The sequence below is a fragment of the Callospermophilus lateralis genome, unplaced genomic scaffold (assembly GCF_048772815.1).
Source record: "Callospermophilus lateralis isolate mCalLat2 unplaced genomic scaffold, mCalLat2.hap1 Scaffold_1118, whole genome shotgun sequence".
Lineage (NCBI taxonomy): Eukaryota > Metazoa > Chordata > Mammalia > Rodentia > Sciuridae > Callospermophilus > Callospermophilus lateralis.
This window is the reverse complement of record NW_027511439.1, coordinates 326,433-352,855: the sequence shown is the minus strand read 5'-3', so window position 1 is coordinate 352,855 and position 26,423 is coordinate 326,433. Positions and strand designations below refer to the sequence as shown.

At 49.1% G+C, this 26,423-nt stretch overlaps 1 protein-coding gene and 1 pseudogene across 1 annotated transcript; both read right to left on the bottom strand.

The window, feature by feature from the left end:
• Positions 1-9,494: 9,494 nt before the first annotated feature.
• LOC143387094 (ly6/PLAUR domain-containing protein 8) lies at positions 9,495-18,905 on the bottom strand. Its single transcript, XM_076841743.1, has 7 exons — positions 18,846-18,905; positions 17,820-17,889; positions 15,114-15,215; positions 14,627-14,746; positions 12,970-13,128; positions 11,720-11,845; positions 9,495-9,712 (listed from the first exon to the last, which is right to left on the bottom strand). The coding sequence occupies exons 1-7, from the start codon at positions 18,903-18,905 to the stop codon at positions 9,495-9,497; spliced, it is 855 nt and encodes a 284-aa protein (XP_076697858.1).
• A 6,621-nt stretch (positions 18,906-25,526) lies between these two features.
• Positions 25,527-26,164, bottom strand: LOC143386783 (S-phase kinase-associated protein 1 pseudogene; annotated as a pseudogene).
• Between the last annotated feature and the right edge of the window lie 259 nt (positions 26,165-26,423).

Sequence of the window (26,423 nt, the reverse complement as noted above, 5' to 3'; positions counted from 1 at the left end):
TTAATTTTTATTTATTCTCTTTTTACTTAAAAACTTAATCCCATTAATAATAGAATTATGTTATTTATATCATTCCTACCCCATACATGTTGAACTTACTAATATGTAGATGATGTACTATACTCCTGCTGTTGAATGCCTGTTATAGTTAAGGGTTTTTTTATGGTTGGTGCTGATGTTAAATGCTGACCCCAGCATTCCTATACTGGTGACAGTTCATATTATAGATTTCAATGTAGACACCATACATTTATCCTAAGGTTATATATCTGTTGCTGATTGGTGCAATTCTGGCCTCCCTCTTTTTCTAATAGGGTATGAAAAGTGATTGGGACACTTCAAGATCATGGAATAGACATCCTGCTGCCAACCAATAATCACAACTCAGAAAAGCCACAGTGAATCTCACCCACACACAATCTAGCCCCATCCACGTCTCAACATTACTTCAACTTAGAGGACTAGAGAGAGAAAAACCCCAAACCCACAACTAGGTCCCAACTAGAAGAAACCCAAGGGGAACTTTAGGTCCCAGTCCTTGACATCTACCCATATATCAAAAACACAGAGAAATCCCACAACACAAAAGATGACTACACATGAAAGGACATGTGTATAAAAGAGGAAGAGGAATCCATCTCAACTGATATGCAGGAGCTAATTCTCTGAAAATATGAGGAAACAGGCAAAAAAATCCACCCTACCCCCAAATTCACAATCCTTCAACAAAAAATCGCACATATATGGAAGAGGAGGATGAAATTCCAAAAAAAAAAATGATAAAAAAACTGAGTATTAAAATGTTCAATGGCTCAAAGAATATCTAAAAAATGGATTAAGAGAGCAAATACAGGAGATGAAAGACCATTTTATCAAAGAAGTAGAACTATTGAAAAAAACCAATCAGAACTGGAATGAAAGACACAATGCATTGATTTAAAAATGTCTGTGAGAGCATCAGAAAGAAATTAGATCACATAGACAATAGAACTTCAGGCATGAAGACAGGGTATATGCACTGGAGTGCACCATGTATGAACTAGAGTGCACCATGTATGAACTGGAGTGCAAGGTAGGCAATAAAGGAAATAAAAAAAGAACGTGATCAAAATATACAAGAACTCTGGGACAACAGCAAGAAACCACACCTGAGAGTCATTGAGATAGAGGAGAACAGGGAGATCTGAGCTAAAGGAATCAAAAGATAGTAACAGAAAACATTCTCCTGATCAAAAATGAGATATACATCCACATACAGGGTACTTATAGGACCCCACATAGACAGGATCAGAAAAGAAGTTCTCCAAGACACATCATAAAGGAAATATGCAATCCTGAAAAGAAGGAAAGAATATTAAAAACTGTTAGAGAGAAACATGAGTTCACATTTAGACGCAAAACAATGAGGTTCACTTCTGACCTCTCAACACATACTGTCAAATCAAGGAGGGCTTGGAATGAGATATTCCCAGATCTCGAAGGGAACAGTTGTCTGTCAAGATTGCTATTTACAGGAAAGTTCTCCTTCAACACAACAAGGATGAACAAAAAGAATTCATGACCACCAAGTCAACACTACAAAGAATATTTAAAGATAAAAGCACACAGAGGAATACATAAACAAATCCCAAAGCTCCCAAATAGATGAAGACCAGAGAAATAATAATCAACAAAATGAGAATCAAGACAGAATTAAACAAAACAAAAAATTAAAAATGACAGGAAATCTCAAACAGATATCCATAATTACTGAAAATAAATGGTCTTGATTCCCTGATGAAAAGATATAGATTAGCAGAAAGTATTTTTAAAAAACAAGATCCAACTTCATGCTTTTTTCAAAAGACTCATAGGCAATGGCACAGGCTGAAAGTTAAAGGGTAAAAAAAATATTCAATGCAAATGAAGTCCGGAAACATTCAGAGTGGCTATTCTTATATACTACAAAGTTGATTTCAAACAAAACTACATCAGAAGAGACAGAGAATACCACCACATCCTGATGAAGGAAAAAATTCAACAAGAAGATACATATATTCAGGACACCCATTACATTAAAAAAAAATACTCCCTGACACTAAATCTCAGATAGATGCCAACACAGTAATAATGGGTGATTATAACACACACAACACTCCCTAATCACCAGTAGAAGGTCATCAGAGTATAAATCAATAAAGATAAAGATTTATGGCCAAATTATACCATAAATCAAATAGACCTAATAGACATCTACAGACTATTTCACCCCAAAACAGCTGAATTTACATTCTTCTCAGTGGCTCATGTAAAAGAAGACACCATATTCTAAGTCACAATGTAAGTCTTGGCAAATAAAAAATAATTAATTTATACATTTCAATGCATCTTATCAGATCATAATAAATTTAAGGTAGAAATAAACAGCAAGGAAAATAATATAAACTACATAAACACGTGAAGACTGAAAAATATTCTTTTAAATGAATGATAGGTCAAAGAAAAAGTGACAAAAGAAATCAAGAAACTATTAGAAACCAGTGAGAACAGAGATTCAACATATAAACATCTCTAGGACTGTCATGCTCTGTCTCATGTAGCCTGACACAGTCCCCCTGTGCTGGAGAGAAGAAGTAGAAGTAAGGAGAAAAGTCACACCACTGAGTGCCTACATTAAAAAATAGAGAGATCTCAAATAAATAAGCTTATGCTTCACTTCAAGGCCTTAGAAAAGGAAGAACAAACAAATTTCAAAATCAATAGAAGACAGGAAATAATAAAGATCTAGCCAAAATTAAGGAAGAAATAAAATTACATAGGATCTATACAAAAACACTCCATCATATAGATTCAGGTACCAACTTTCTCAGAAAAACCCATGAAGCTCAAGAAATAAAACCAGGAAACAATAAGTGAAATGCCATCAAATTTAAAAACTTCTGCATAGCAGAGGATATGATTAAGAGCATGAAGAGAGAGTCTACAGAATGGGATAAAATCCTTCCCAGCTGCTACTCAGATAGGGGAATAATATCCATAATACATAAAGAACACAAAAACCTTAACACCAAAAAAACCAGTGACTCCATCAATAAATCGCAAAACAACTAAACAGACATTTGTCAAAAGAAGAAACACAAATGGCCAAAAAATGTATCAAAAAAGATTCAACATCTCTAGCAATCTGGGAAATGCAAATCAAAAGTACACTAAGATTTCATCTCACTACAGTCTAATGTCAATTATCAACCACAAAAATGATAGTAACTTTTATGAGAATACAGGGGAGGGGCTGGGGTTGTGGCTCAGTGGTAGAGTGCTCACCTAGCATGATGAGACACTGGGTTCAATCCTCAGAACCACGGAAAAATGTAAAATAAACATATTTTGTGCACCTAAAACTTCAGAATAAATATTTTTAGAAAGAATACGGGGGAAAGGTACACTCTTATATTGTTTGGTGGGACTGCAAATTAGTACAATCACTCTGGAAAGCACTTTGGAGATTTCTCAAAAGACTTGGAGTGGAACCTGCATATTATACAGCCAACCCTTTCCTTAGTATTTATCAAAAATAACTACAGCAGACTATAGCAGTCAAGCTACTTAAAAATATATATAGTAACATAATTCACAGTAGCCAAATTATGAACTGTATCCAGATGCCCATTGACAGATGAAGGGATGAAGAACATGTAGTATATATACACAATGAAGAAGAATAAAATCGTGACATTTGCCAGTAAATGAATGGAAATGGAGACCATCATGTTAAAAAAAAAATGGGACAGACTTCAAAAATCATTTCTCTCCTATGTGGAAGCTAGAGCAAAATAAAGGAAAGAAGGTGGGGGTCAGATATTATAAAAATATAGAGAAGATCAGAAGAATAAAAGTTGGAAAATAAGAGGGAGGGAGGAGAAATGGGAATGGGAAGAAATATGGAGTGAGTTTAACAAAAACACATTATATCACTATGCCAAAGGGAATTTCAATTTTATATACATGCAAGAGTACCAATCAATAAACGAGTGACAGGACAATCAGAGAGTAGAGGAGGGGGCATAGGAGAAGCCAGGAAATGGTGATTGAAGTCTAATGCATTTCACGTATGCCTTTGTAAAAATGAACCCAACTACAATGTGTAACTACAGTGCTCAAATAAACAAATAAACAAAAGATGTCTGCGTTGTATCTAAGTGGTTCTGTTTGGAGAATCTACCAAGGAAAATCCCACCAGAGAGAGCTGGTGCATGGCTCTTTCTCACAGCTCTGAATGGCTGTCACCCAGGACACTGAAGGGCCACAGGAGCCAAGCAATGGCCATGCTGCAGAAGGCAGACCCTCCTGAGAGCACAGGCAGCAGGAGGCCTGGAGAAGTGACCCAGAGCAGGGACTCAGGCAGAGGCCAAAGGCGCTGCTCAGCCACAGAGCAGGAGCCCAGGTGGAGTGAGGCTCCCAGCAGGGCTAGAGGCTCCTGAGCTGGGGTTGCATGGTGCCTCCCCAGGCGTGTGAGCCAAGGCCAAGCCACCCATCAGTGCCTAGGATCTACTGCCACCAGGGCAAGAAGTGCCTCCCCAGTACGCCGCCACCAGCCTGTCTGACTTCACAGGGCAAGCAACACCCCCCATGCAGAATGAGGGGGCATATTAAATGCAAAAATCTAGAAAGATTAACTTTAAGTGGGTTTATCTGAGTACAGAAATGATTCATGAATAGGGCAGCATGGACTGAACAAGCAGCCCCACCCAGTGGGGAGGAGCATCCTGACCTGGGAGCCATGCATGGAACCAGCCTGCCTGGGCAGGGCGGGGCTGTGCCTTAAAGGACAGGCTGGGCAATTCCAGAATCAATTGTGGAACTCTGCCTGCTGGGATGGGCGGGTACCCCTGGTTTCCTCGACCACAGTCTTCAGGTAAATAGTGGTCAGGTCACCTCTTGAGTTAGTCCCCTGTGCCTCATGGCATTAGGACATCTTACCTTTGCAGAGGCAGCCTTCATGCTCAGCAGTGGGGGATGAGCAGACTTTGGGCTGGAAGGAAGGCTGAAGATGCTGGTGGGGGTGCTCATGGGGGGGGGCGGGGTGCCCAGGCCACTCAGGATCAGAGGGCAATGCAGAACTGCGTGGGTTCCAACTGAGAAGAAGTGTCTGGCTGACACTGAAATGTCAAGAGAGTTCATGGTCGTTATTTTCTACCTGTAATTTTCAATATTCAATTGTAAAGTTTAAAAACATAGACATGCCTGAATAAAGTAACTTATATTTAAAATATTTTAAAATAATGCACAATTTTAGGAAGCAACAAACATTTGAAGAGAAGTGTCCACTGTGGCGACAGTGTCTGAGGTTTCCTGCAGGTGTGAGCCAGAATGTCCACCCAAGGCCTGGGCCTGGCTCCTGGACACCTACTGTTTCAAGCCTGTGCTTCACCCTGCAGGTTGTCACTAAGATGCGCTTTCCTTCCCCAGGTGCCCATGTGTCCCTACTTGTCCCTTTGGCCGTCAGTGGATCCAGAGACAGAGCACCCTCGTGTAGGGGCCCACTCAGCCCGCCCAAGGCAAGGCCCAGAGTCCCAGTTTCAGGGAATGAGGAGGGGGACCCAAAGGTGTCTGCAAAGGGTGCATTTGAGACAGGCTGCAGGATCCTCAGAGTGAGGACCTCGAGGCCCAGGCCCAGGGAAGACCCTTGTTCGGAGCACGTGGGGCACAGAGGACCCTAGAGTGTGGCCAAGCTTAGGAGCTGCCAAGGAGCCAGACACCGAGGGGCAGAGCCCTGGGAAGCTCCAGGACAGGCCTGCTGCCACCCTGCACGACCCATGGTCAGAAGGAGCTGCCAAGTGTACTTCAAGCCTCTGGGAGGTTTTCAAGATACGTGTGCCCTGGCCACCAGGGTTGTGGGCAGCTGTGCCTGCTCTGTGCAGAATGGGCTGCAGGAGACATGGGCAGGCAGGAGGTCTGAGAAGACAAATGGTGGAGTGGACAGTGGAATGTGACCTTTAATGTCCTACTTGGGAGAAGAAGTTGTTGGCAGATTAACAATGACAATCTCCTTAGCTAGTCTTAATTGAGCACCGCTACATTCTAAATACTTCTGCATACTAACCCTGTCAGTTCTCAACACAGGCCCTCAGGAGAGTTCTGCCCTGACCTCCATCCTGCCAATGAGGACCCAACCAGAGGGACGTGATGAAACGTGAGGGTGGCATTGGGGTGTCCAACACAGCACACAGCAGGCCCCGTGTGGTCCTTGGAAGGCACCAGGTGGGCTGGCAGGGGACACAGGGCAGGGCAGGAGCAGTAGGGATGCTGCTGTTCCCTCTGCACAGCTGGCCCTGAGGTTCCCACTGCAGACCGACCCACTGAGGAGACCCGACCTGGTGCTAAGGCTCACAGAGGCAGAAGCCTCCCAGAGGCCATGGGTGGAGCGCACTGCAAGGGCTCCCAGCAGATCTCTTTCCTACTGTGGTTCCCTGCAGCAGTTACCCCAAGTCACTACCAAGAATTCAGGGGCCTGCCCTCCATTCCCTGCCATCTCCTGCCTCAGTTCCTCTTCCTCCACCTTCACCAGCCCTGGAAGCAAAATGTCTCTGCAGGAGGTGAAGGCTGCATCCTGTGGGTCTCCTTGGGCACAGGCCAGATGGGACCACCCAGGGAGCAGGGTGTTCCCCAGACCAGCCAATGGGGCCTCTGTGTGTGGCCCAGCTGGTTCATTTCTTCCCCACAGGTTGAGACCAGTAGCTCAAAGCCACCATCACCAAACTCAAACTTTTACTTGGAGATGGCTTGGTTAGCCTCCCTCAGGAACCTGGACCAGCAACTGTTCGCTACTGGGAAGGCCTTGTAGTTTCCAGGGCCCAGCTCCTAAGGAGCAGCCCATCCTGCTGCTGGTGACTGTCACTTGAACAGGTGACCCCTCCTGACACCCTCCACCCCAGGAGCCCCTCACCTTCCTTCCCCCTTGGTGGACCCTGGCCTCAGGCCCTTGGACAGTGTCATGTTAGGGGCTTCCTCTCCTGCTGCTGTGTGTCACTGCCTGCAGAGCCTGAGAGGCAGGGCTCCCTCTGTGGGGTGCCCTCCATCAGCCCCAGAGCTCCTGGGCCTCCAAGCACACAGAAAGGACTCAGATCTGCAGGGGAGGCTCAGGTGGGCCTCCAGCCTCAGCTCCTCTTGCTCTCCACCTGCCACAGCAGTGCCTGGAGCTGCTCAGGGGGGGAAAGCAAATGGCGAAGCCTCCTGGGGTTCAGTGCTCAGCCAGAGGCTTCTGTGCCAGGCACCAGGCAAAACCAGCAATCCAGACAGTAGGGAGCTACACAGATCTGCACATTAATGCTCCAGCAGAACATTCCATCTGGCACTGTCACCTGGGTGCTCTGGAGTCACTGGACAGGCAGTGGCCCTGAGGATGCACCAGACAACTGGCCACAGGAAAGACGGCAGGGTGGGGGCTTCAGATGCACAGAGGGAGACAGGGTCCACAGGCAGACCCTGACCTTGAGTTGCCATGTCCAGCAGAGCTGCCCCAGAGGAAATCCGCACAGAACAGCAAAGATCCACCTGTACTGACTCTTTTATTATTTATTTTTTACTGGGGATTGAACCCAGGGATGCTTTACCACTGACTCTTTATTTTCCATTTTGAGATAGGGTGTTACTAAGTTGCTGAGGCTGGCCTCAAACTTGCAGTCCTACTGCCTCAGCCTCCTGAGTCTCAGATTACAGGTGGGTGCCACTCTGCCAGGCACCAAGTGTGCTGCCTCTTGGTTGAAAGTTACAAATGTGTTAGAAAGAAACCACAACACAGAGAGGTGGAATCCATGGATGAGCCTCCGGTACAGGTGCCAACAGGAGGGATCTCAAGAACACCACTGTGAGAGGGAAACAGTCAACACCCAGCAGCAGGCGCCACCTGCTGTCACCTACAAGGGTCCAGAACAGCCAATCCCAGCAGGTGGCTCTCGGCAGGGGACTGAGGCCCAGGGCACATTCCACACTGCCTGGAGACAGAGGGCAGTAGGGAGAACTGCTGACTCAGAAAGGCAGCCTGTCAGCCAACAGCACCATGTCTTGCTGCCCTGCTCCTGGTGCAAGTTTCTGGAACTGTTTCTGATTCCTAAGAGTGAACTCCAGGGGAGGCCAGGGCAGGGAGACTGCAGCTCTGTGCTGTTTTTGCAACTTTCCAGTAAGTAGGAAATTATTTCAAAATAAAGGCAGAAGGGAGTGAGCTGCAGCCAAATAAAACTGTTTCCTGCTGTCTTCATGTGGAGGTGCAGCGCCATCAGAGGGCCTTGGCGGGGACTCTGTTGCTGATGCATGGTCAGCAATCCAGACAGTAGGGACCTACCTGATCATGTCCCCACCAAGGGAGGCTTGCCCAGGGGACAGCTCTGGTCTTCAGCAGTCCTCTTTTGGCCCCCATGGTGACCACAGCCTGGACAGTTCTGGAAGAGCCAGATGTCAGCTGTTGGAACTGCTTTGTCATCTCTGGGGTCAACAGGGGGCATTTTGGGAATCAGAGGGGCATTTAGTTGTGAGCATGGGGACAGTGTCATATGGGACACGGGAGGCCCAAGGCAGCAAGTGGAAGATGCCAGCAGAGATGAAGGACCAACTTCTCAGGAGCAAGATGGACCAGGAGCACGGACGCCTTCCTGTTGTAGGGACAAACGAGGCAAGGCACCAAAGACAGCAGGAAACAATTTTATTTGGCAGCAGCCAGGTTCAGAGGGTTCAGTCAATCCCTGAACCCCGAGTTCAGGGAGTTTCAGAGTTTTATACCCAGCATGTAAAGGAAGGGGCTCAGAAGTTCACAGTCTGCAGAAGTTCACATAAAAGCAGCTTTTTCTTTCATTGTTCTGGGCAAGTTAACTCTTCAAGGACAACATCTGAGAAGGGGAGAGCTTCTTCTCCACCTTTCTTTCCTCCCCCTGCCAGCTGTTACCATGGAGCCCAGTTGGTAACATATCTTAAAAATGTAGACATCTCTGTGAAGCCCAGCTCAAGGCCAGAGGCCTTGTTGCACATTTCTTCAAAGTACTATACTGGATACATTTGTGAAAAACGTAACCAGTATAGTACCTGGAGTGCTGGTATCTTCTCCACCAGTGGCCAAGTAAATAGGGCGACATGAAAATAGGAAGTTTTTCTACATTGGACTCTCACAGAGACTCTTTTGCTGACAGTCCTAAAAATCAGCGGTGGTGAAGATTTCTGGAGAGGCCCAGTTAAGACTTTTCTGTGGAGAAACGGGGGTGCCACTTCACTCCAGGTCCTGAGACAAACATGCACCTACTTTAACAGCAAGCTCTGCTTCCAGCTCAGAGGCGGGAAGTGGTGCTCAAACCAACCCCAGCCCATAATGCATCAGGACGGATTTGGCAGATGATAAACTAAAGCTTTAATCATGGAGGTCAACGTGGCCCTTGGCATTACCCAGAGGCCCTATGACTTAAGCTAAATGAAGAGGGAGGAGAACAGAAGGGTGGGCGTGTCTCCAAGTGAGGCAGAGTCCCAGGACCTCAGAGCAGCAGTCCCAGCAGGAGGAGGCTACCAAGAACCCAGGAGCTGAGGGAGGCTTTGAAGCTGCCGCTGGTGTTGGGGACTAAGGAGGCTTGTGAACACTTGGCCTGTCGGAAGACGACTCCCCCGACTGTCTGGTGGGCAGTGCCCAGGAGCTGACAGGTGGAGTTACTGATGTTGGAACAGCCTTTCAGCAGGAGGTGCTGAACTTCAGAGCCTGTGAGGCAAAGGGACGGTCAGGTCCACCACCCCTCCACTCCCTGCATCTGCCCTGCTCTTGACTCCTGTCTGCTGTTGGCAGCTTCAACCTGCAGCTGGTCTGCTCCTGACCCCACGCAGCAGGGAGGAGTCAGAGTCAAGGGCAGAAAGAGAAAGGGAACAGGAATGGTGAACCTCAGGGGCCCAGACCCCTCCTCCGCCTACCCTGAGGACCCTGAGGCTGTGAGAGCTGTCCTGAGCCCGCCTCAACATCAGGGCCAGAGCTCAGACTCAGACTTCCAAGGTCCCCTGAGCTCCCCTCCCTTCCAGGGTTTGCTTTCACTCCCCCCTTCTCTGGATCTGACTCTCCCTGCCTGAGGTTTCCCTGAGGGAAAAAAAGGGAAAAGGCAATAGAAGGGATGTAGGGAGACTGTGGCATCTCCATTCTAAACCTGAGGGCTCTCAATGCTTTTCCATGTTGGAGATTTAGATTCCAGAAATAAGGTCGAGGACACTTGCATATAAGATGTGGCCACAGTTGTGCTACCTTTTACTGAACAATTACTATGTGGCCCTGTTGATCCGTCACCTACAACTCCACACCCTGGGAGAAGAGCAGCTCTCAGGATGGAGGATCTCAGGGAAGTGGAGGGGCTGCACTTGCTTCTTATCAGAGCAGGGCCACAGCGTGGGAGCAAGGCTGACTCTTGACATTCTCTGAAAAGTAGGGAACCTTCCAAGGCCAGTGTGGAAAGCAACCCATGGCTGTTTTAGAGCAAGAATCGTGTTGGAGTGGGTAATAAAATGAGCTAGGAAGACTCTAGAATTTTAAAAACCGCGATCTTGAGCAGGACAAGCAAGTAAGAAAAGCTCCATTCATAAGGGCCTTGTCATGCTGGCTGGCCTGGACTTCAGTCACGCCCTGGGGGCCCCAGTGGGACAGTTCTTCCCCTGCAGCCTCTGCCCAGACCCAGCTGGAAAATCACAACAGAGCAGCGCAGATCCCCCCAGTCACGGGCAGGGAAAGAGCCTTGGCTGGGCTGCAGGACCATGCACAGCGTGTTTTCAGCACGTGTGAGGCCCTGGGGTCAACAGCAGCCCTAAAACAAAGCAAAAGAGCCTGAAATGCTCCTGCTATGAAAACAAAGCCCTTCTGAGAAGACTCTGTGCTGTGTGGCCAGTCACAGGACATTCTAGGGAAGGAAACCTTCGGGGACAGCAGAGGTCGGCAGTCACCATAGTCTCCTGGGGAAGGACGGAGGCCTCAGGGCTGGGACCCAGGGACATAGAGAAAATGCTCTGTCCACACTGCAGTGGGGTCATGGACATGTCAATTCACCCCTGTTCAAACCCCAGCATCGTCCATACTCAGAGAAACTCCTGATGTCCACTATGAACTTTGGGAACAAGGACGTGCCAGTGCAAGTTGATCCCTGGTAAGGAGCATGCCCTCTGTGGGAAGGTGACAGTGGGGAGCCATGTGGGGTAGATGGGAAACCTCTGTCTTCTCTGAATGTTGCTGTGATCAAACGTTTTCTGAAAGGTAAATTCTATTTGAAAGAAGAAGCACAAAGAAACTCAGGATTAGTCTGGTGTTCGACCCCAGTCAAAAATCCATGATCACAGTCAAGCATTAGAAATGACATTTGGCAAAAAGTGAAGTCAAATTATACTCAGGTGTTTGTGCCCTGACACCCTACAGTGAAGTGGAGAAGTGCAGGTTTTAGAGGAAGAAAAGTGGCCCCATCCACACCACAGACCAACGGCAACCAGGAAGAGAAGCAATGTGAGGAGTTTCCTGCTGCCATTAATGAGCCTGGCTGGACCACAGTCACAGGAGGACAGGGCCTGAGGGGGGCACAGGAGAAGGAGCTCTGGACTCTGATGGCAGAAACCACAGAGGGCTCAGTGCCCCAGCAGGCTCCCTGTCAGGCATCCCACTCCCCAGCCCCTGTGTGGATGGTGACCCAGGGCCTGACGTGCTCTCAGCTCAAATCCATGAAGGACCTTGGACTCCTAGACGTACCATTCGTGAAGTCCACCTCTATCTGGACACACTGCTGTCCCCAACTACACCTGTGGGTCTTCTCGCTGCAGGAAGTCGTGTTGAGTCCATAGCAAGCAGGGCACATGGTGTTGCTGGACCCGTCATCTGGGGCAGGGACTGGGCAGAGTGAGAACCATTACTAAGGACCTGTGACCACATGGAAAGTGTCCCTGCCCTGAGGGAAGGGACCCACAAGAGAATAAGCAGCCCCCGATCCTGGACTCAGGACCCGACCCAGACACAGGTCTCAGCAGTGTCCATACTCCATGCCCTCAGGCACCTGTCCTGGCAGGCCACTGGCTTCAGGACCCAGGAGATAGACTGAGAAGAGGAAGGTTACACTGACAACCAAGAGCAACACCAGCCAAGTGCACTGAGCCTGGCCAGCAGGTGTCTGAGGTCAAGCCTCGCCCTGAACACAGGAGCAGGCCCTGACTCATCATCCTAATAAGAGGGAAAGGAAGCACAGAGACCAGGCCTGCTCTGAGCTCACTGGCTCTGTGATGTGGCCATGAACTTTGCCTCAGGGCCACATTTTGTCTCTTCAGAAGGAAGCCTTTGGTTAGGTCAGCAGTGCTCAAACTGTGGTCCGAGGTGTCTGGGTCTATAGATGCAGGCCACTGTGAGGGTACCTCTGAGCGTCACGGGGTTTCCAGAGCCCATGGTGGGAGAAATGCAGCAGACCAGTAGCTGGAGCAAGTGGCCCAGCCAGCTGCCCCAGTAACTAAGCACTCTGCAGGACACCCAGGGACACCACTCCACCCGCAAAACAGTTTCGTTTTGTAAAATGTAGTATTTCTACCTAAAACCATACTTGTGTCGTTGTCTAATTATTTTTTGAGTGAATTGTACATGATTTCTGTATTTTCTTAGCTTTGACTTCTAAGACAGAGAAATAAGTAAATAAGTAAAATATAAACAAATAAAAGCTGTCTGGGATCCCCGGCATCTTCACAGAAGACCTGAGACCCTGAGTTTGAGAACTACTGAGGATATCCACTGCCCTTGGCACATCAGGGTGCTCTTAGCACCTGTCCTTACTGAGGGGGGACAGCATGGTAGCAGGGCCAGTTTGTCACACTGGTTCCTCACATAATTGTTATACGTCAGAAGGGAACGTTACCAAGAGATGCAGGAAGTGCTGGGACTTGAGGTCCCACACCAGGGGAAGGGGCATGGGCACAGAAGGCAGGAGTAGAAGGTGGGCAGCAGCCCAGGCCAGTACACACCCAGGACATGGCTGGCATTTCCGCAGGGCTGTCCTTGGCAGCACTGGCTGGCGAAGTGGACATGCTCTCCAGAAGCCACGTGGACGGTGAAGGGGTCCAGCTCCTGCGTGCAGTTCTGTTGTGAGCAGGACATGTCCTGGTACAGCTTGAGGAATTCTCCTGCACAGAGGCAAGCACAGTCATCACCAGGGCCCAGAGGCTCCAGCGAGGCTCCCAACAGCCACTGCAGAAGCACAAGCCGCTACCCCAGCTCAGTGCGTCTGGAGGTCTGGAGGCTCCCCTCAGGCTCCGCCCTGACCGACCAGGAGCCCCAGAGAGGCGAGCTGAACACGGGCAGAGGCTGAGAGAGGCCTGGAGGTGGGGGGTGCTGGTGACCCTGGCCACCTGTCAGTCTCAACCTCCATAAAGCCAAGGAAGTAGATATGGTGGACTTGGGGGCCCAGACACCACAGCACTGCCTGTGTCCCTGCTCAGAACCTGAATTGAGTCTAGCAGCCTCTGACCACAGCTGTCCAACAAGGCAGCCCTGGCTCCATGCAGGACTGATGGTGAATCTAGATTAATTACAATTAAGTACTGTTCACAATTAAGCCCTTAGCCACACTAGCCATATCACCAGTGACCCAGAGCCTCCTCAGCCACCTGCAGGCAGCGTGCAGGACCGTGCTGACATGAACAGTCCCCTGGTTGAGGACGAGGCCTCTGGACAGCAGCAGGCAGGGCACAGGGATACCAGGAACTGGAAGACAAGCTGAAGGTCACCACAGGGAAGTCCTCACCACAGACAGAACACGGGACAGCCCCAGGGAGCAGGCTCTTCCCCCCAACAACCAAGGGGACCCAACAAAACTGGGGGGAGCGTCATAAAGGATGACCCATGGAACAGGTCTGATGGAGGATCTCAGTGTGGGCTGAGGGTCCTCGTTCTAACGCCAGCTGAAGCACATGGCATCTCTGAGACAGCTGAGAAACTGTACCAGGCTCGGGGTTGGAGGATATTAAGGGACCACAGCTAATCTCTTGGTGTGATTATGATACAGCAATTATACCTTACAAGTCTTATCAGGGATGGACAGTGGGATACTCATGATGAGGGAAATGGCAGGTGACAAATAGCTTTCGGTCACAGAGATACATGTCACACACACGCACACACTTCAGAATACAGTAGTGAGTGGCAAGACACAGGGAGGCTGAGAGCTGCTGACATGGGGCAGATGCAAGGGCTCTCCCGTCCTCCATTTCTCTGAGTGGGGAACAACAGTCAAGGTGCCTGCTGAGCAAGGCCTGAGGGAGGGGTGTTTGTTAGAAGAGAAGGAAACCAAGAGGGGACAGGGTTGCAGGAGCTGCATTTACCTGGGGCAAGCCGTCTGCTTCCTTGTGTGACTAATCGCCTCTCTCTGCACACACTGCTGTGGCCTGGAGGGAGTCCCCGCCACAGTGGCCTCTCTGTGATATGCAGGCTTATCTGTGCTGGCTCGGCCCTGTGTTCCCATCTGACTGCTGCCCAGCTCAGCCACGTGCTGCCTGCCCTGAAGTCACCTCAACCCTGTCTCCCTGCTCACCCAGCCCTACCTGGGACCTCCTTCTTCCTCTTCAGCTCCAGCCCTGAGCAAGCCCCAGAGCTGAGGGCCACACAGATGGACCCACTGCTCACCTAGAGAGAAGTTGGCCGAGGAACTCACGCAGCTGGTGTCAGCTCCTGAAGCACACTGTGTGGCATTCTCATTGGCACAGGATCCTGACCACGAGCTACACTGCACACAACTCAGGGATTCTGGGGACCCAAAGTATCCAACGTCAGTCAAAATTCAGTAGACATGGGTAGAGCATACTCTGGGCATAGTAGAGGATGTAGACCGGCTGGCAGCTCTGCCCCGTGGGTACCCCCACATCTGCTACTGTGAGCTGGAGACACACCCATTAGTTTTTTCCCACTGTTCCCCAAAAGGAAGCCCCAACTTAATCGATGACAAAGAGGGGCCCTTTGGAATTCAGGGTACAAGGACAGGTCCCCTGCTCTCCACCGACCACACTTTGACACCAGAGGCTATGTGAGAGGTCCCCTGAGCAAAAGACCAAGAAGGTCCAGGCCAAATAGATGAAGGGCCTTCTTCCCCAAAGAAGCCTTGCAGTCCTCTCACCTGCAGTGGCAGTTACAAGAGCTGCGAAGATAGCAGCTGTGAGGACGACTTTCATGGTGCTGATGCTGACCTTTCCCAAGGGTGGGCCACCAGGGGTGAAGCCTGAAGGACACAAAGAGAGCCGACCCAGGGGCTTGGAGAAATTTCTGTCATCCCCGATAGGTTTTATCATGCTCTAACAAGTCCCATACGTGCTCCATATTTGTGACAGAAAGAATCAGAGTCCTGTCCCAGGAGCACACAGCTGTGCTTTCAGCGCAGATGCCTCTCCAGGATTTCAAGATTCAGAAAACAAGGGCATAGCACAAATCCTGCAGAAGCATCTACGTGCAGAATGAAAAGCCTGAGCCCATCCTGTGGAGCCACCTCAGGTCCAAAGGGGGAAACATAAGCCAGTTTCCTGTCCCACTGAGGATAAGATCTGTGTCAGGTAGTTTCCACGACTGTGACAAAATACCTGAGAGAATCAACTTATGAGTAGGAAAGGTTTATTTTGGCTCATGGTTTCACAGGTTTCAGTCCATGGTCACTTGGACCTGTTGCTTTGGGCTTGTGGTGGCACAGGACATCATGGCAGAAGCGTGTGACAGAGGAGGTTTGTTCCCCTCGAGGTAGGCAGGAAGCACAAAGGAAAGTCAGGAGGAGCTCAGGTCCAACATCTCCTTTGAGGGCTACCCCCATGACCTACCTTCTGCCCACCAGCCCCGGCTCCCACAGGCTCCCCCACCTGGGTCTCCAGACTGGCAACCAAGCCTTCAGTACATGGGACTCCAGGGGACTTTGAGGACCCAAACTGCAGCAAGTACCACAGAGAAGAGCTGTGCTGGAGTCCCGTGTCCCCGCCCTCCCAGAGCCAGTGTTTCCTTGTATCCATGCTTACCCCTGGGGCTTTCCTGAGGCTGCCACTGCCACCCTGATGCAGATGAGCAGCCACTCTACCCCAAGCCCTTCAACGTAGGACTCTGGGTAATTCACTCCCCGCAGCCAGCATGCAGCCACTATTACTAGCACCTGGGGACCTGGAAAACAATGCTCTCACACTAAGGGGTCACACCTGGCCCCTCACCGTCACTCCACCTGCCATCCACCAGATGGCAGTACTGAGTCAGCACCTGGGCGCCTGTGACCTTAGGACTGGAGTGAAGGCTGCAGCACTCTGCGTCCTGTGTCACTTGACCCTCTGCACCTTGCGTTTGTACCTGCAAGTGTCTGATGAGAGCCTGGAGGATGGCTAAGTTCAGCTGTCGTCACTAGGATCCCAAGTCAGAGCTCTAGAGTTTCCCCTGGCCTGTCATTCACACAGAGCAAGCCGCACCCCCTCACCTCGCTGGCCCTCTCATGGTAGCTGCAGGCCACGCTGGCTACTGAGCCAACTCCTGAGGTCAGGTCAAATGAGCGTCCCCTTTCTCAGAGCCACATCTCCAGCGCTCAGCAGCCCATGGAAAAGGCCACCGCCTTGACCAGGGCATGGATGGAGCTCTCCATCATTTTAAGTCCTCCTGGACAGGGCCCATCACACATGGCTGTCCAAGGATTGAGGAAGCTGCCAGGCGCAGCCAGCTCAGGGCCAAGGCCAGGACTCCCTCCCAGGTCCCCCAGCCCCAACAATGCCACACCATGAGAGCTGGCACTTACTGAGGAGGGACCAACCTTCACCCAGGAGTTACGGCCCTGCAACCCTAGGAGCCCAGCACACAGCACAACCCTGCTGTCACCTGCACCACACCCCCACACACACACTGTGGTCCTCACCCAACTTAGTCGGGGTTGGTGAAAAGGAAAGGGAAATAGCCCATGGGGGCACATTTCCTCAGTGTCCACTGTTTAGAGATCCAAGGGAAGGGCAAGCAGGGCACCAGGCACAGGGCTGTGTGCTGGACCCTGCATTTCCTTACTTAGGGACACTCCTCCAGACCTGGGAAGGGAGAGGTTCTGGTGGGCCTCCTGGGGAGGAGGAAGGGAGGGAAGAGACATGAGAGCAGCCACAGTGAGAATATGAAAGGCTCAGCATATGGCACAGACCGACCACCACCAGAGGGAAGGGACAGAGGCCAAAGGGTCACAAATGTCCAGCAGACAGCAGAGGCAGAACATGCAGCTGACCCCAGGGGGACCCAGGGCCTGCTAGCCTCCCTGTGAGTGAGAGGGAGCAGGGAGGCTGGAGGCCAAGGCAGGGCCTGGGTGGGCCTGAGAAGCAGCAGCCTCTGTCCACCCCCAGAAATCTCTTCCTGCCCGTGAAGTTCTGCCACCAAATCTTCAACAGTCTGGCAAGTTCCTGCCACGCTGCTCTCATCTTGCAGGAAGCCGGAGCCCAGAGGTTCTGAAGATTCAGGGCCACACAGAGAACAGAGAGCCGACTGCAAGCCACTACACTCCTGGCCCTGGCCCGCCCTCCACTCCAGCCTTCCCTCTGCTCAGAAAGCAGCAGCAGGGGCCCCGCTGCCACAGTTGTCCTGGTGCCCCTGCAGGCGGCCTGAGCTGGCCCTGGGTGCTCTCCTCTGGTTTCAGCTCCTCCCAGGCTGAGGCAGGGGCTCACCTGCTGGGTCTGGGCTGGACACTGTCCTGAGGAAGGAGGATCCTGGCAGAGGGCTGGAGCAGGTGTGGGAACGGGTCTTATATGGCAGGGAAAGCTGTCTGCTGGGAGGGGCCTCACCAGGGCTCAGGCTGACAGGTTGCACCGCCCAGCCACCAGGATGTGACACTTACCCTCTCTACGCCAGCCCTCGGTGTCCTCTCCACAGCCTCCCGAATTGGAAGTGACTTTCTCCAAGGCTGCCTTTGACAAAACGCGCAAGGGCAAGCCATGTTGCTGAGTGTCCCGGCATCAGCTGTTCCCTTTAGGCCTCCTCCATGGCCCATGGTCCATTGTACCTCGTAAAACAGGTCCATTCACACTCCCGAAAAGAACCTCGTTTATAGAAGAGGAACCGAGGCACAGAAGAAACACACACACACACACACACACACACACACACACACAGATGTGCCCACGGGCACAGTGCCAGGGCAGGGTCAGCATTCAGAACTCAGAATCAGACCACGTGGGTGCAGACAGCTAAGAAAGGGTGTCCCAGCCCCAGGGCAAATCTTAGCCTCACTGAGCTTCAGGGTCTGCCAGCCTAGAGGAGGCTCCATTCTGGAAGGTACCAGGGGAGACAGAGCCTGAATAAATGTGATGAGCAAGCAAAGCACAGGGGAGGCCAGGGTGCCGTGCCGACATAGAGGGCAGGGTCAGCCACGGTGCTGGGCAGGGGTTGGTCTGATCGGGGAGGTGGGGCGGCCTCAGGAGGATTGACGTGGGAGTTCTTCCTGTGAGCAGAACTTCAGCCACTTCCTGCTCCCTGCCCTGCTCCCAAGGCCCTGGGGCTGCTCACCACAGCATTTTCCTAAGCAAAGGTGGGTCCCTCCCTGACAGAATCCTGTTGATCCCACCACAGGTAAGCCACTTCTTCACTTCTGCCATCTGACAGGGCCGGGGTGGGACGTGGGTGTTGAGGGGTCCCACATGCATATCCTCCTGAGCTCTAGGTGGAAGTCCTGAGTCCCCAGGATTAAGACAGAAATCTGGGGAGGCCCCTCCAGAGTCAGGCTGGGGACAAAAGCAGAGACCCACGTTATTCAAATCCCCTCCTCCCAGTAAGCACCAGGTGCCCAAGCAAATGAGCTCAAAGCACCCGGCAAGTTCTGACCTGCATGCAGGCCCTGCCCCTGTCATGCACCGGACTTCCTTACCTGGCTCTCAGGCCTGCCTGCTGCCCGGAGAATGGGGACCTCAGGTCTGAAGAACCACATGCTGTCTGTTGCTCTTGGAGTCCTCACCAGGTGCCACTGCGTTTCCCAGCTCCACCCGTCAGCATTCCTGCAGGGTGTCCACCAACTGTGCTCTGAGTCAGGACCCTGTCAATGGGAACATGGAAGACGATAACACCCTCTGGCCTGGGTTGCACAGGTCCACACAGCTGCTCACAGCAGCCCCGTCCATTCCTCTGGAGGCCCTGGGTACTGCTCAGGGGTATCGTTATCCCCTTCACAGATGAGGAAACTGGTGCCCAGAGGGGTCTTCTCTAGGGCCTTCAAACAGCTGAGCCACAATCCTGCTTTCCCACTCAGCTCAGATGGCACCACCCTCTACCCTGAACAGAGAGACACCAGCTTACCTCAGCTTCTCCCCATGCCACGGTCACCTTTCTGTCATCAGTGTGGGGTTCAAGGACCTGGATCATCAGGAGGAGCTATGAGAACACAACTCCCAGAAGCAGACCCTCTTTCTGATCAGCCAAGAAGTCCAGGGACCCAGGAGAAGCCAGGTCTGCCACTCTGCATCTCGGAAGCACTGGGCACACCTCAGGCACCTGAGTGCCATCTCCATGAAGGAGTGCCAGTTTCCTATTCTTACAACTAGCTCACTAAGGCAAGCCCAGGACCCCACAGTCACACTGCTGTGCAAACCTGGAGCCACTGTGGAAGGGTCTCCAGGGTCCTTTCACCTCTAGCAAAGCATGGAGGTATTCCCAGAGGTTCCCCCATAAACACACAGAGGTTTGCAGGGTCAGGACAGGGAGATCAGAGCAGGAATTCCATCTCCATGGAGGGAGAGTCCACTGAGAACTCAGCAAAGGGTCCCATCGGGAACACCCACCTTCTCTCCTGCTTCTGGAAGCTTCACTGATTGACTTATTTCTCCATTTCAGAGATGTAAGATCAGGTGGAAAATGATAAGATGACTGTCCCCAACACTCCTGACCACCAGCCACTGCACATTGGAAACATGGATGCCCTGGAAGATGAGCTTCATTAGTCTGTGCTCTTGTGTAAAAGGATGACCCCTTGAGTCCTGGGCTCCTGTGTTTCCAATGAGAGGAGTACTACCACTCACCTTTTAAAAACTTTTTACTGGTGCATTGCAGTGACACAGAGTAATGAGGCTCAGGGTGACATATGCCACATGCACACAAGATAATTCGGCCTATTTCACACCAAAATGGGCCCCTTTCTTCCCCTCTACCCTTGCCCAGGTCTCCCTCCTCTAGTCTATTTGTCTCTTTTTCTGGGGTCCTTTTTCTTTCCTTTTTTCTCTCTAGCTTTCCTAGAGAGAGAAAGCATGAGGCCCTTGGCTTTCTGAATGGCTAATCTCATTTAGCCTAATGTTCTCTGGCTCCATCCATTTTCCTGCAAATGACACAATTTCATCCTTTTTTATGGCTGAATGAAACTCCATTGCACCACCAGGTTGTAGAAGTTATTCTAAGGGTTAATAGACCACATGGGCAGACCTGTAGCACATTATACAGAGCCCTGGAAATAGTGGCTGTCTCCTGCCATGGTTTCATGAGCTCACACCAGTGACTATCACAGAGTAGAGGAACCCTGTGGACACAGAGCAGTGGTCTAAGGTGAAGCTCAGCCTTGGGATGCACTTTTGCCCCTACCAATTGAGTGACCTGGGAGATTGGACATAATTTGGGTCTCAGTTTCCTCTTGAGACAAAGTGACAGCTATAATACCTAATGTATTAGAAAAATTAAAATATGTTGGGATTACTTTTAGCATTTCTATAAGTTATACCCAAGAATCCACTCAAGATTTTCCATTGGCACCATTCCTTCAAGTAAAGTAAATTTATACCAATATATAAATAAAGCTTAAGAAAGAAGACATATTTTGTTCTTTGCACAGTGCATAGATCATAAATTTGGTTCATAAAGTTTTGATTTTTTAAAAAAATTTTTAGTTGTAGTTGGTGTAATATCTTTCTTTCTTTCTTTATTATTTATTTATTTATTTATTTATTATATGTGGTGCTGAGGATGGAGCCCTGTGCCTCACATGCTCAAGGCAAGTGCTCTACCACTGAGCTACAGCCCCAGGCCCCTTTTCTTTCTTTCTTTCTTTCTTTCTTTCTTTCTTTCTTTCTTTCTTTCTTTCTTTCTTTCTTTCTCTTTCTCTCTTTCTTTCTTTCTCTTTTTTTTTACCTTTTTTTAGTTGTAATTGGTACAATATTTTCATTTATTTATTTATGTTTACTGCATGTTTAAGTTGTTGGGTTTTTTGTTTGTTTGTTTGTTTGTACCGGGGATTGAACCCAGGGCCTTGTGCATGCTAGGCAAGCACTCTACCAGCTAAGCTGTATCCCCAGCCCCTGACAGTTTGATATTGTTATCACTAACTCAGGCATGAGCAGTTAGATGACACTCCTTGATGGCAGGCAGATCTGTCCACAATCTCAGGGAATTTTCAATACAATTTTCCCCAGAAACTTCAGACCCTAAATATCTGGTGTTTTTCAAAAATTGCTGCATCCAACATTAGAAAGCCTGTATTTTATCAATTATTGTCTTAATTGCACAAATTGATATGGTTCCATGTGAAAAGATAATATGTGGAGACCATGTGTAGTGATGGAGTGGCCCTTGCTTGGGCTGGCGATGAAGGACTGAGCCCCACAGGCTGCTCTTGTCCACAACTGTGACCTGGTTGGAGGTGCTCCTGTCACCATCAGAACAAAGGGCCTATTATGAGTAAGGGCCCTCAGGTGACAGAGTGCTGCTGCCCCCTCCCTCCTGCAGAGCCCTCAGGTGACAGAGTTCTGCTGCCTGCTCCCTCCTGCATCTAGATGGGTGAGGCTTAAACTTATGTCTTCAGCAAATAGGCACTGGTGTCTGACATGCCACGTTCCAGCACAGATGGAACAAGAGATGAACTCTTTGCCCTCCCTGTGATTTCACACTAAGAACAACTACAAGCAGGTAAGTTGACAGATTTATAGAACAAGAAGGAAGAAATAAAAATAAATGCAAACTGAAATGTGAGGGAAAAAGAAAGGAAGCCAAAGTAGGTGGGTGCCTAAGACTGGTTCGGGAGACCGCTATGAGAGGGCAGAAGGCAAGACGGCTCCAGGAAGAGGACAAAAGTCACAAGCAAGAGTCCCACTGGGGAGGGACGGGTGCCTTGCCCATAGAACTCAAGAGGTTATGGAAGAACAGCCACTTTATTGAAGAGCTAACTACAAGATCAGCATTCCACCTCCCTCCTGGGCTCCCATCAGTCCTCCCTGCTGGTTCTTCTCATAAGCAGAGCAGACAGTATGCAAAAGGCACCTGACTCCTTGGGCACGTGGTCCTGCAATTTATGAGCTGTGTGTTAACTTTTCTTCCTGACTACAGTTTCCTTCTCTGTAAAATGGTGAGTTTTGAAATTGGCATTTTTATACACCAGTAATGAACTTGCAGAATAAGAGATTAAGAAAGCAATAATATTCACAATACCTACCCCCCCCCAAAAAAAGTAAAATGTCTAGTAATGAATTTAACCAAGGAAATAAATACCTCTACCTTGAAAAATTTTGTAAAAGTCTGATGAAATAAATCAAAGAGAATACAAAAAAAAAAAATTAGAAAGACCTCCCATGATCATGTGTTGGAAGAATTAATATTATTAAAATGTCTACACGACCCAAATCAAGTTCCAGATTCAATGCAATCTCCATGGCATACCAAAGGCGCTCCTCACAGAGCTACAAAAGACAATTCCAAAATTTACGTAAAACCACAAAAGTTTTCAAATGGTCTAAGCAATTCTGAGCAAAATGGAAGTCTGGAGGTATTGTAATACCTGAGCTCAAACATTCAGCAATATCGTGTGCATGTATGAACACACAACAGCGAATCCACTGTTACATATACAATAATGCACCCATAAAAACGTGGGAACAACATACAAAAGAGCTATGATAGCCCAAACACCACAGCACTGACCTAAAGACCAACATGGACACCAATGGAAGAGAACAAGAAACCCAAACATGAACCCACATCTCCACAGCCAAGGTGCCAAGAACCACCGTGGAGATAAGACGGTAGACCTGCTGGTGCCCACCATCCTCCATTTCTGCTGTGGCCTTTGTGACAAATGGAATGGAGGAACCCAGTGTGTCTCATGCCTCCCACACACACATGCTCACTGCCACAGGCCTGCAGGGTGCCCGGTGGGAGGCAGGTCCTGATGAGAGCGCAAACTCCACCACCTTGGGCTGCCACTCAGAGTGGTGCAGGAAAAATCAGATAACTTTATGCAGAAGATGAAATGAGACTCCTGTCTCCCCCAGATATTACTCAGCTCAAAGTTGATCAAAGGTCTAAACATAAACCCTGAAACTAGGAAACTACTGGGAGACAACGCAAGAGAAACAACTCAAGACATTGGTGCAGGAACAGGAAACTAAAGTCAAATAGACAAAGAGAGGATGGGTACCCTGTGCCCCTGGGGACGCAGGAGTCCTTCCTGGGGAGAGGCAGGAGCAGAGCCAAGGCTTCCAAGGGGCAGGTAGAAGCAGGACTCGGGAGGAGAGAGGAAGATGGAGAAGCAAAGAAAGAAGGGTCCTCAGGGTCCTCAGCCCTCCTCCCACCTCCGTGAGACCCTGATGGGCTGCACCTGCACCATGCCCTTCCTGGGTTGGTGCAGAGACAGGACAAGACCACCCACTTCAAAAGGGATGGCATCACCTTGCAGCCCTCTGAGTGGCAGCCCAAGGTGGTGGAGTTTGTGTTCTCATCAGAACCTGCCTCCCACCCGGCACCCTGTAGGCCTATGGCAGTGAGCATGTGTGTGCGGGAGCCATGAGACACACTGGGTTCCTCCATTCCATTTGTCACAAAGGCCACAGCAGAAATGGAGGATGGTGGGCACCAGCAGGTCCACAGGGGAGAAATGAGCCCCAGGCAGCCAGGCCAGACAAGGTCGGGAGTCTCCCCACCTGCTTCCAGGCAGCATCAACTAACCCCAGCCCAGGACGGGTCCTGCCACATCTTCATGCCTCATGCAAAGGGCCACCACACGGTTTCAGGAAATACTAAATGAGGTGTCAAAGGGTGATGTTGGCCCGTGAAATGAAGGTCTGGTTGTTACTTCAGTTCTGACCAGCTGTGTGACTTTGACCGAAGCCCCTGTCCTGTTTGGACCCCAGGAAGACTGGTGAATGGGGAAGTCCTCTGGCTTCAGGTGCACCACTGCAACGGGATCCAGACCTTGGGTTTCAGGCCTGGGTTCAAGTCTCTTTTCTGAGTCCACACACCAGCAATACCAAACACTGATGAGGACGTGGAGCAGCAGGAACGCAAATGGCATCACCACTTCCCAAGGTGGGTTGTAGGCTCCCCGCCCCCAAGCTACCCTTCCCATGTGGTCTTACCACATGACCGGAGGACTGCACTCCCTGAGTAAATTTATGTCCACCATAGAAATATGCACATGAATGTAACAGCAGTTTTATTCTTGTTTGCCCAAACCAGGAGGCTACCAAGATGTCCTTCAACAGATGAATGGCTAAACAAGCTGGTTCATCCTTATAGCAGAGTTATTCAGAAAAGAAGGGGAAAAGAGATATAGAGGATTTTTTGTTGTTGTTGTTGTTGTTTTGTTTTGTTTTTTTTTTTTTGGTACCAGGGATTGAACCCAGGAGTGCTTAGCTGCTGAGCCACATCCCCAGCCCTTTTTATATTGTATTTAAAGACAGGGTCTTGGAATCTTAAATGTATATTATAAAATGAAAGAGGCCATCTTGAAAGTGGCTACATACTGTAGTTCAAATTATATGACATTCAGGAAAGGGATGATGGCAAAAGTAAATAGAGACAGTGTATAGATCAGCAGTCACCAGCGTCTTGTGGGAAAGAAAGGAGAGGTTCATAAGTGGAGCACAGAAGATTTTGAGGGTTGTGAAACAACTCCATGATTTTTTTTTAAGTGTCTTTTTTAATTGAAAAGCTATCAAACTGTCTAGTTACATTTCTCCCCTCCAAATCCACAAACTGGGTAATAACTGAGTCTCTAGGCAACATATTCAAAGCTGATTAAAAAAACAAAAAACCCGAGTCCTTTGGTCCAATTAAGGGAATCCTGCTACATACAGGCAAATCTATCCCAGTGGTACTGCTGGACTCCAGGAGGCTGGAAGAAATCCTAACAACCCCAACTCAGAACATTTACTTCAAGTAGCCTTTTTCCAGTTTCCAACTCATGAATAAAGATAATATTTTGTTAATTCTATTTCAGAAAACTTTTTGCAAGTTGTTTTATTTACAACGCCAACTTTTAAAAGCTCACTAAAGTTAACTGGACAATAAACTAGGCAGAAATCGCTTTACAAAAGGAGGGAAAGCCCAAAATGCCACTTTCTACAGAGAACCCACAGTTCAGTTTTATTCAGAGTAAAGAAGAAAAAGAAACTTTCTCTCACACTAAAAGAAATTCAGCCATAGGTTTGGAGTCTGTACTCAAACTACACATGCAATAAGGACAATATTATGCTAATACAATTGATTTGCTGCTGCATTTGTCCTACTGTTTGTCTAATATTAACAATTATAAACAGAGCAGTGCAACTAGTATTTGGAACAATCCTTATAGTGTTACAGTGTCAGGTACAACAGTTCACTTCTCTTCACACCACTGGTTCTCTTTGCGTACCTGGGCTTCCTCCTCTTCAGTAAAGTCATTTTTGATATTGAAGGTTTTGCTAATCTCCTCAGGAGTTTTCCCCTTGATCATATTGGCAACAGTCTTGCACGTAACATCAAGCAAACCTTTGATGTCTAAGTAGTTTGCAGCCAGAAAAAGTTCAAAAAGTGTTCCTTGGTCAACTTTCAGGAATTCTTGGTCCCAAACAGGGATATCGTCTGTTCGCTTTTCTTTGTTCTCATCATCCTCAGGAGGAGGGGGGTCATCCTTGTGGTGTGTGCACCACTGAATGACCTTTTTTAATATTGCTGCATTAACATTTGGTAGAGGAACTGGGTCATCATCTCCTGCATCATCCATTCCCAAATCTTCCAACATGGTCTTGATTGTCACAGATTGTTTGGCAATTTCTATGTCAACTTCAAATATCTCCCCATCAGAACTCTGCAACTTAATTGAAGGCATGGTGTTTGGTCTCAAGAAAAACGGCGGTCCGGAGGCTGAAGGGAGCGGGGCGGCGACCACACGAGGAAATAAAAAGGTGCTGGACAAGGCCACTCCAGCGGCGCCTCGTGGTGTTGGCCTTTATACAAGCAGGCGCACTCCATGATTTTATAATGACAGACACAGAAGAAAAAATGAACTTAGTATAAACTGTGAACTTTAGTTAGCAACATTGTATCACTATCCATTCATCAGCAGTAACAAGCCTGGTACAATAGCAAGGTGCTAAGGGGAAACCACAGGGAGATGGGAACTTGCTGGATAGTCTGCTCATCTTTATGTAAACCTAACACTGCTCTCATTATAGCATATTGTGTATAAATGAATGCAATATATTAAAAGAATGAAGAA

What these genes read in the sequence shown, in the direction of transcription:
- LOC143387094 (XM_076841743.1), bottom strand. Translation starts at nt 18,905, where the DNA reads ATGTGGTTCTTCAGACCTGAGGTCCCCATTCTCCGGGCAGCAGGCAGG. An exon ending in TCTTGTAACTGCCACTGCAG is followed by an intron (nt 14,747 to 15,113) that starts GTGAGAGGACTG and finishes TTGGGTCCCCAG; the next exon opens with AATCCCTGAGTTGTGTGCAG. An exon ending in AAATGCCAGCCATGTCCTGG is followed by an intron (nt 11,846 to 12,969) that starts GTGTGTACTGGC and finishes TCCCTGCCCCAG; the next exon opens with ATGACGGGTCCAGCAACACC.